This window comes from Phytophthora infestans, genomic scaffold (genome assembly GCF_000142945.1).
Source record: "Phytophthora infestans T30-4 supercont1.148 genomic scaffold, whole genome shotgun sequence".
Taxonomy (NCBI): domain Eukaryota; phylum Oomycota; class Peronosporomycetes; order Peronosporales; family Peronosporaceae; genus Phytophthora; species Phytophthora infestans.
This window is the reverse complement of record NW_003303611.1, coordinates 87,688-98,608: the sequence shown is the minus strand read 5'-3', so window position 1 is coordinate 98,608 and position 10,921 is coordinate 87,688. Positions and strand designations below refer to the sequence as shown.

Genomic DNA, 10,921 nt, shown 5'->3' with positions numbered 1-10,921 from the left:
TCAGTCCACACCAAGCGAGGTGCCTTCTCAGTAAGAGCCTTGCCAAGAGGTTCAGCCGCAAAGTCTTCTTCTGGAGAGGGGGGATCGCCTCCATGAGCACCGTGTCCTCCTTCCATCGCGAATCGTTGAATGAGCTCAATTTACCGGTACATACCGATTTTGACATTAAATAAACAGGTATTTTACCTCGACCTAGATCAGCTGCAATGCTCTTTTTTATTTGCTCTTTTTGTACTCCGACCTCCCCCTAAGCACTGCAAATCGATGGACACATATGAGCTCAGGGCAATGGAGGAAAGAGCACAAGGATGGGTTAATCTACTCTCCGATGTCTGGCAGAATACTTCAAAGGATCATTTGTTAGGCTGCCAGCTCGCGCTATTTGAGGTACTTCTTACTTAAGCCCTTTTACACGCTGGTGATAGACATCACGGGATTGCTATTGCTGACCAATTGGTGCAAGTGTTACTTCAAGCGCAGCAAGAGAAATGGAAGGCTGGAGCGATTATTACCGACAATGCGGGACAGTGGGGTCGTGCACGTCGTATATTGTCGCTACAGTGGCCTCAAATTGTTTTTCTCTTCTGCTTCGCACATGCCGTGAAAATTCTCGTCAAAGCGGTTCTGCGATCTTCGTTTCGTGGTGCTCCTGCCAAAGTTGCAACTGCGGTCAATACCTTGAACACCTCGTCAAAACGGCTGCTACGCGCGAGAAAGGTGATGAAGAAATGTTATGGAAAGCCGCTAGGGTTGAGAACATTGTGTGAAACAAGATGGAATTCAACGCAGGGGTGTTTCGCGTCGCTACTACGTGTACAGTCAGCGCTTCAGATGTTTCATTGTCAGTACAAGAGATCAAGTGATTTTCCGTCGCAGCTTCATGTTCTTGGAGATCCGGCGTTCTGGGATGAGCTCAGAGAAGCAGAGGCGGTTTTTGCACCGCTATCTCTCGCTTCGTATCGCCTATAAAGAGACGAAGACACCGTTGATGACGTAGTTCGCTCATTTGGCGATATCTACAAGGGATTTCAGCAGCACCTTGTTCATCAAAAAAATGATAGAGTGCGTCGAAGATCGCTGGGAACAGTGCGAGCAACCCTTATTTATGCTTTGGTTTGCTTTGCATCCTGTATACGTGGAGTGTTCGAGAGAGCTACCGGAGACTGTGGTATCTGGAATCGGCACTCTTGCCAAAATTGCTGCTTATTTCTACAGACGGCTCTTTGGCACCGATGAAATTGGCCAACTTCGACGTGACATGCTCGCATGGATGCAGAGAAGGTTCACAAGGATGAAGCCAAGTGATTTCCTTGATCCACCCATGGAGGACTGGGAAGGCGTTGGGTTGGAAAAGCCAACGAGCCTGTTGCCGAAGCTCGCTATGAGAGTGCTCTCAATCGCAGTCAAAACTGCCACATGCGAGCGCTTGTTTAGTGAGCTTGGGCTCATTCACACGGCAAAACGCAATCGAATGGCGGCAAGTAAGGATCTCGACTTTCATATAGTAGCCAAACATGTCCGTCAACGCGCACAAAAATATGCTGCATCATTGTAGAATCCCAAGAAGAAGCTAATGATATCTCCAGAAGAGAGGCACATATTCCTAGATGCAGCAAATTATCCGAGCTTGTTCAGCCCGTCACCGCAACAGCATGGCGCGGTGAATGCCGACAAAGATAGGGACAGCGAAGACCCGGAGACGGTGTTGACGGCGATCCAACTTTGAATTTGTAAGGCGAATTCCTCGATGAAGGTTTTGAAGACGACGAAATTGGTGCCGGTTACGAGGAAGCAGATCGTACAAGCGTAAACACAAGCGTCAGGGTCTCAAGGGACATGCGAGAATTGAACGAAGTCGATCTGGACGAAATTAAAGAAATTTCGGAAGCTGTGGAGCAACCATTCATCGGTCATAGCGATTGAGCCTTCCCTCAAGAAGCCGTCAAACTGCGAGGATTTCGTGGACAGAAAGTGAAGCTAGCAGAGTTGTTTGGATAAAACGATGATAAACAGCCAAGTAGATTAGCTGCATCTATTGAATGTTTATTTGATCATTCAACTGAAAACAATAGTGTAATCAACAAACATTGCTTCAATGCAGACCACGCAGCTCATCAGCATTGTCTTGTGTGTTGACGTTCCAACTCGTCCTCTCCTCGGCCTTCGTGAAGCCTATCGGGACATCTATGCGTGACCAAATCATCTAATCCCTTAGCGTTTTCAGTGAATGCCTCACTTGATCAATTTCACTCTTCACCTTCAGGCCCTCCAACACATCCGTCGTTCTCCTCCATCATGTCCTTTAGGCTCGGTAGCTTGCACGTCGTTTTGACCAGCATCAGCATTTGAACGGCACCACGCTTGCCACCAGCTTGAACAGCAGAGTGTCAGCGTCAGCTTGGCCAGCAGTAGCACTGTGACGGAGACTACAAACGTCATCTTGGCCAACATCAGCACTGAGACGGCAACCACGATCGCCACGATCTCGACCGGCAGCGTTACGACGTCATCGATCGTCACCTTGGTCTACAGCAGCACTGTGACGGCGACTACGCACGCCATGCTGGACAACATCAGCACTGGAGCAGCAACCACGGTCGCCACGACCTTGATGTGTAGTACGTCGGCTAATACGAAGGTCGGTTTGAGTAGTAGCAGCGCTGGCGGAGACGCATGGCAGGAGCAGTATCAATACGGACGGCAATACGCACGTTATCTTAGACAACTTTAGCTCTGGGTCAGCAACCACACTCGCCGCGACATGGACCGGCAGCATGATAGCGAATACGCGCGTAGGTTTAAGCACCATAAACCGGTGACGGCAACTACGCACGTCTTCTCAGACAACGACAGCATTGTGACGGCGGCCATGCTCGCAACGAGCTTGCCCTTCATCATGACGGCGACAGCGCATGTGGTCTTGGACAAAAGCAGCGACAGCACGTTGTCTTAGTATGTGTAGGCACTGGCTGTGGCTTGTTCCTGTACCGGCACACATCGCAGCCTTCTTCAGAAGTTCAGGAGGTTCATTCTTCTTTAAACTTCTACTATTTGCAAATGTTGTGGCAATTAACAGATTTTTAGATAAAACGTGTTGTTTTAGTTCTGGCCGTTATTGGCAATAAAATACATATTTCGCCTTTTCAGTCGTCATGGACTTTTTATCGTTGGCCGAAACATGGGGACTTTACCAACACTGCTCCGACTGCGATGCTGTTGTTGCCGCAGAGCGACCGGGCTAAGTAGTGGACAGAACGCAGCGCCGGTAGAAGAACAGGCTCTTCAATGATCAGCATCCCTTGGTGGCAGCTTCTCCGTCGATCGCAGAGCTCGCATCCTGCCTACACTTGCGCTTCTTCGACGAGAGATGAGGCGGTCTGCTTGCCGGAACATTCACATACATGGGTTGAGAGTATTAATAGTATATGTGGCACTCAAACAGGAAAGGAGCTCGCACATGACGCTCTGCTCGTTGCTCTTTGTTGTAGTATGGCTGGGGTCCATTTTGAAGTCCTCACACGTGTGTGGTCCACGATTGAGTTAGATTCCTTTTGCAGGCTGATACGGACTTCTCGTGAGATGAACATAGCATGTGAACGTACGTGAGGTTTCTCGCCGATTATTCATCTCACTTGGGCCTTCTATTTGAAAATGAATAGCCCGGAGCGCCGGAGATTTCGCGGGCTTTCGCACTCAACCCTGTTGAAGTTTGGCAAAATCCTTAATTTAAAAAAAACTCTTTTCACTAAGGGGTCCTGTTTAGTAACATAGTTAAACGCGTTTGTATTTAAATCAGTTGTCAGATAAGGGTGCTTGATAAAGGTTTTGACGAGACGTCTTCCAAACAGCACCCTTTTTTTGTGACTTTTTAATCATCTTTAATTCACCCTAACCCCATTGATTAAACTTTTTATGAAAGTTTTGTTGGAAGGCACCAAGTGGCTCTCATTTAAAGTCTTTGAAGACCATATTTTCTACCTTTTTTGGGAGGGGTTAAGTAATGAAATAAAATGAACGCGTTTCACAGTCTAAGCAAATACATATTTACTTTTTCTTAGTTTCACAATGGGAACAAAGGTTGTCGTGGGTGACCTCCTCGGTGTGAAATGTTAAGAACGGGGGAGGGTTCTACCAAGAAGTCAAAGAGAAGCTACCGAGCCATACAACCGATAAAAAATCTAGCACACTGCACGATGAATCATATCGATTGAAGAGAAGACTTCTTGGCTTAGGCGCGGCACAAAGTGCTCTGCACGCTAAAAAATGTACCTCTAAGCGCTGCACCGCATCCGGTGAAAAATATACGACTCGCTAAAAGAAGCTCACATGTCAAAAAGTTGATTCCACTCTATTACTGAGTCAAGGGACGCACGCACAATAGTTGATGAAGCACTACCGCCCAGTTGAAGCTAAACTGGCACGAGAGATTTAGTAGTATATGGACACTAAATTATACGACACTCCGTCTATGATGGCGCAATTAGTGTCTTCGTATGCGTGTCGAGGGATATGGGAGCGACGCATGCCGAGCCAGTACCAGGGCTTGAAAAGACGCAGAACTGTGTGACGGAATGGCTGCTGTTCTGGGGATTTGCAGGCTGCGAAAGTATGCTTTGGCGAATACGGACTGAGATCGTAACGACTTGCTCGTTTATGGGCTTCGACCACAAAACAGTGGGTCGAGCCCTGCTAAGAGCGGGTTCTGAAGGCAACCCATTTCGGATTAGATTGGCATGCTTTCAATATTAGAGCGAGGTTGAAGTTCAACAAAATCCTGAAATGATCACTGTGGTGCATCTGGATAGTAGACAAAGTAGAAGTACCCTGTATTTGTGATTGGCAGTTCGGATCGCAGCGGTGAATTCTCGCCAATTGTATACTGTTGTGTTTATCAACACCGCGAAGAAGACATATCTTGGTGTGTCTCTTTCTCAAGCGTGTGGTTTAAAACGAAATTCGTGTAGAATTTAAGACCGATATTGTGATGATGGACGCAGACTGTGGTGAGTTCAATGCATCGGTCGCATATATCCCAGTTAGTACTTTTCTGATGTGCTGGTCTCACGCCATGCAGAATTTGAACAGATATTGCTGCGATGCAAAGTTGGATTTGGTGTAGAAGCACCTGATTCTTCGTAATTTGTACGATTTACATTTGGGACCGGTTCTTGCGCAAACTTGCTTTCGTTATCGCTTCTTGGAAAGGAGCTGCTGCATTGTGTGTCCGATTTGCTGGGGTTGCTGACTACGTAACAAAAATTGGGTTTTAATCCTAGATGTTCTCGGTGGCAAGTGTACCACATATCAGCCGAGCTTGAAACCTAACACTACACTCTCAAACTAGGTAACAGCAGCCAACAGGCTACACCTTTTGAATTAGTGGCTCGGTCGGATCTTTCGCGGATGGCATACGAAACATCAACACCCCGTTTGCTACCGAAGCCAAGGTTTCTAACCGGCATATCGGAGAGCTAGAAAATAAGTATTTATCCGCTACTCTTACCCAGAGATTTTAAAGTCATTTGCTGCTGCTTATCCGTGTGTTTCATGGATCCGGTGCTTCAACTGAGCAAACGGTTTCAAAAGATACTGAGAAAGGTGACTTTGTGCATCGCGGGTCGGTTGTGTAAATCTGCTAACTATGTTAGGATAATGTGCCAAGGCATGCCGAGTGGCGGTTTGATAGTGGACGCTATTGACAGGTCTTGCATGTGCCCAGTGTGGTTGAAGCATGGAATCAAACTGTTTCTATGCTATCAAAGCGACTCAGCATGTGAAGCTGCTATACCCTGGCATCCCTGGCCAAATTTAAGATTTGTTTTCGCGGAGTTAAACGGACGTGATCGCGCGGATCGAAAGCTCGTGAGAGACAGGGCCAAAATCCCACCGTAGAAGAGCCTGTACACGCTGATGCAATTCGATTTGGACCGCAGACACTACAAGAACACCGCAAACGACGGCTCACGGCAAATGCATATAACGCTGTAATTCTGGATCTATCCGAAACAGATCTAAACATATGATGGAACCCGACTGTGACTGAATGCAGATTCGCCAGCTCACCAGAAGTATGAGCTGGTGTTCGACAGGTGGAGCAACACTATCCAGGCGATGTGCACCTGCCAGCTGACCCGGTGGTTGTAGGCCACACCCTCTACGTGCGGTGGTGTCGTCGGGAATGGGCCCAGGTGCATTGCGGGCGGATTAATGCTCCTCTGCAGCAATTACACCACGAGGATTAAGGGGGGGGACTACTGGACCTGAGCTGCTAGAAGGTGTAGAAGATGACACCGTAAACGTGCGTCGTTCAGGAACATGAAGGTCACTGACACAACGCGTGCGGGAGTCCTACGCGCTTAGTAAACGCCACCAGGCATAGGAGGAGAATATTTAAACTTTGTGACCAGAGTACGTAACACATCGTTGTAGGTACTCCATATAGCAGTATGTTTCAAGCAGGCCTCGAGGCGCAAGTTTACCGTGAACTTCACAGGGAATTTACATCGGTAAATTTCTTACAAAGCTATATCTGTTAGCTCCCATCCATTAAATGCAAACCATTCGTCTCTGTTTTTTTGCTCATTTTAAGCTTGTTGTGATGGCTGTAAAAAGATCTAGACATCGGGTCAGGCACATCGCGTCAACATGTAGCCGCAATAGCTTTGCAGTTGATGGCCAGCCGAGTAGGTTGTGTGCCAGAAGCCCAACTTTTAAGTCGTATTCTGGAATGACCAGGGAGTAACCGTCAAGTTCATTACCGGGACTGTCCTGTCGCGCCATCGCGTCGGACTTGGTGGCTGGTATGGCGTACTCTTCGATGGCTACTCGGATCTCACACCTCGACAAATTGCGAATGCAGTAGTCTTCGTCGTCAACGCTCAGCCTCTCAGTTTCCAAGTTAGCGGTTCCAAATTCGAGATCGTTTACAACTCTGGTTAGAATTGTGCCGTCTTGTCTCTGTCTAATGACGCTCGCTGTGACAAATGGTTCACTCTCACAGATGACGGCACTTCTGCTCTCAAGAGCTCGGGCATGTTTGTCGGCATTACTTGTGTTGCCTTGGTACTCGAAGATTAGTGGTTGGCTACGCTGGACTAACCACAAGCCCTTCATCATTCATGCCGCGAACATCGATTTCCATGATGGCATCTCCTACGCGGTAAGGTGGAGGACGATGGGGCTTCGTCCGCGATCACACAGGCATACCGAACGTTATTCGACCATGTTATAGTGCTTCATACAGTACACGTGTAGACAATGTTTCGGATATCCCACCTTAGAGCCCACCTCCGGAAGTGACGGCGTAGATATACATGTATCATGTTCAATATATCGGATTCCTTTCTTACAGATGCACGCATTTGCCACCTCAAATGTTTCTTGAAAACCGGTTTAACCAATTTTAAAATCCCTTAATATGATTCAGATACACATCAAAGGAACTACTTGCTATTGCTTCAGCGACATGACGATGTGCTACGAGATCGAAGTACCCGACGCTAGCGTGCGGCACTAACGAGGGTTACATGGTGCACCGCTGACATATTCCTTCCAATCGGTACCCACACACGGCTAATGTGTGAGTACTATTACCTAAGATTCACGGTGATGAAAACCAACAGTCTAGTGGTTCTTAAAGAATTGTTAGTGAGTAGCTTTAAATCGTCTGAATTTTTATCTTCCCCTCCTAGTCTTGAGGTCCTGGTCCATGAATCCGAACGTTTCTGAATGAAGTCAACTAAACGTTTTGATTGGCTGTCCACAACTACCATTTTCGTCTGCTAAATCTCCCAAACCTACACCTTCAGGTCTGAGTCTAGAACCAGATCCCCCTGAAAAATCGCATACACGGACATAGCATCGGCTACCGTCTTCACGGTGGTGAGCGCCTTAGCAACACGTGCTGCTCGCTGCATCAATGAAACGCTTACGATGATCAAAAAACTCGCAAAGTCTTTGATTCGCATGCCTGACTCAAGCGAAATACCTACTGTGGAGAGTGGTTCATACGCCCTTGCGGGTTTGACTGGGTGAAGGCGGTTCTGTAAATGGTACACTGGTGATAATCGTTTGACCTGCCGATTTTGAAAATTGGTACTATCGAAAAAGCTACGCGGTGGCTAATGTACAAGCGGTGGTGGACTACTGGGGCGTCTTTTCCTCACTCTCAATTCGCGCCGGCTCTACCAGCGACCAGTCACTGAGGGGCGGCTTAGGTATCAAGAAGAGGTGTTGCATTTCATCTTTTTATCCATTGATTTGTTCGTGTTATTGTACAGCGCCTCCAGGAAATGACCCCCCTTCCTTTTTGTGTTGATCAATCGGTCTTCGCGAAGGCTGTAGATGTCGGATTGGCATGAAATTTCGACCAGAAGATAAAAATTGTGTGACGAAGCAATCTATCGCGAAGGTGATTGGATAGCTACTCTAAATTTATGTTTATCTGTGAAAGAAGTAAAGTAGGACCGCGGAAAAGCACCCTCCCGCCCTCGTGCACTGCACCCCTTAGGGTTAATTACGATAATATCAGAAAATACCCCCCCCCTCCAATCGCATGCGTAAAACCGGGCAATGAGAGCTTTACTCGCTGATATCGGTGTCGGTATTGATAAGCGCATCGTACGAAGGCTTACCACGAGGCCGTTCGGTCTGTTTGTACGGCTTATAAGCCTGTGTGGCTTGCGGGTGTGATACTTTAAAAATAAGCCGCGTGGCAAACTGCTAGAATGTACTTGGACCAGCTCCAGAACTTCTTCGAAATCTGTTAAGAGCGCCGTTCGTCGCTTAGTTTAATGCTAGTCTCTATTCGGATGTAGTCCGTTGAGCCAGGGCCTTGCGGCCCTGGTAAACACGCCGATAGGCTTAATCGTTCTGTGTCGTGGACATTCAACGAAGCAAAATGGATACTGCGTCTGCCTGTCGGACGCGTACCGCATATTGACTCAGCTCGAATGTGAATTACCTCATGACAACAATCTGGTGGTAAACCCTACATCCACTTTGCGGTATTAACACCTTCCAGTGCATCCTTACAGTATTGGACGCTAAAGTAAGACGACAGTACGTTAATGAATATGGCAAAAGTGGATTTCCGGTACCAAACGACGTAATTTATTCTGCTTGATGAAGAATAGGGAGATGAAGCCGAGCTAGATTCACTGGGGTCACTTTCGTCTACCCAGACAGAAACACTGGCACAGACAGTAGCTTCCATTGTAAATGAGAGATTCACTAGCATCATAGCCTGTGAGTATTGTGTAGGTCATCTTGTAGCGTAAGCTCCCACTTTTTTTGCTGCCGAATTGGGAAAATCAAGTAAGGCTTGATCGTACTTTACCAAATTTTCTAAGAAAATATCTGATAAACGAAATGATACTTGTACCACGTCGCTGGTTTAGCCTTTAACCCCCCTGTTACCAACGTCATAAGTTATGACATAGTCCAAATTGTACGTCGTAACTTACGACATAGTGTTTTCTTCATATTGGAGTTGGCTCGGAAACGGCGACCTGATACTGAAATCAAATCAAATTTGGGGCCGATCGGATATAAGGCTGGAGAGGTTTTTGCTGCACACACAAAGACAGTACGAGGAAAAGGGTTCAAGTGGACCTTTCCAACTGTCATCATTTGATGAGTGGCCAGAAGTCTTCGGGCACTCTCAGCCATTCCAGATTTTGCCGGCTGAGACGTAAGCAAAATGCCGGTCTCTGTGAGCGCAAGGACCAAAGCTGAGGCTCAAGCGTCGGTGTCAGCGCCCGCCCTGGATCCGCGCCTGGTAGACTTCGGCCACCTGTGGCGCCAGCTCAAGGCCGCGGGGTGGCGGTCGAAGCCTCCCACCGGACTGTGAAACGATTGGGCGTACGTCAGGCCGTCCAGCGAGGTTCCTGCAGAAGGCGAGATTGTGCTCTACGGTATGTTGTGCTATTGCAGTATTACTATGCGTCATTTCTAACTTGGTTTGTGGTAGGTGAGAGAGCGGTGGTGGAGCACGCGATCACAACCGGACTGATTCAGGATGAAGAGGACAACAGCAGTGGCGAGGAGAGTGGAGATAACGGTGAGGGCAAGAGCGGTGGGGGCGGTGAAGCTGAGAGCGGTGGCGGCGGTGAAGCTGGGAGCGGTGGGGGCGACAGCGGTGATGGAGATATGGTGCGAGCGTCGCAGATTGATTGCAATGTGGCTCTCTCGGCCAACACAGTCGACGCGCTGTTCGAAAGTGACAGCGAGGACGATGGCACACCTGCGTTGTCGCAGAACGCGGTTGGGAGAGCTTTTGGGCTATCCCCGCTACGTGCTGACGCGGTGCATGACTCAGACCAGAGTGTCGTGATCGGAGCTTTCCAGCGGCTGCTCTCGGAGACGGAGCCCGACCTAGAATCTGAGGACGACACGGTGGAGGAGCCGAGAGACGCCAGCGAGGGTGACGACGCTGGAGGACCAGTTGTACCACGCGATCCAGCTGATGTAAACTTGATGAAGGCTGGAGATCTTAGAGAGGAGTACGAGAGTCTGAGTTCAGGCTCCGACTACGGCCAGTTTTCTGACGACGACGACGTGGAGCCTGTCCGTCCTGATCCAGACGAGGACGAGGTATCGGACGACGAGGAGTCGCCCTACATGGATGCCGCTTTCATTGAGGCCCTGGGTGGCACCTTGTCCATCGAGCAGATGGACCAGGAAGCGCTGCGAAACTTTGCCTGGAGCGCGCCTTCGACAGTTTTTGCGGACGATGTGTCCTGCTTTCGCGGATTGGTGCAGGAGACCGCCCATCCAACACCAGAACTTTGCTCGAAGAAAGAATCACCTCTTGAATTGATGTTTTATTTCCTACCGAAGCGCCTGTGGATGCGGATCACCAAAGAGACGAACCGGATGAAAAGGCAGACGGTGGACCATCGAGCGCGTTATGAACGATCGC

The 10,921-nt window shown here is 48.5% G+C and overlaps 1 protein-coding gene across 1 annotated transcript; it reads left to right on the top strand.

The window, feature by feature from the left end:
- Nucleotides 1-720: 720 nt before the first annotated feature.
- Nucleotides 721-1,434, top strand: PITG_20318 (uncharacterized protein; the record flags this gene model as incomplete). Its single annotated transcript, XM_002895609.1, has 4 exons — nucleotides 721-845; nucleotides 923-930; nucleotides 1,062-1,301; nucleotides 1,376-1,434. The coding sequence occupies 4 exons, from the start codon at nucleotides 721-723 to the stop codon at nucleotides 1,432-1,434; spliced, it is 432 nt and encodes a 143-aa protein (XP_002895655.1).
- Nucleotides 1,435-10,921: the final 9,487 nt, after the last annotated feature.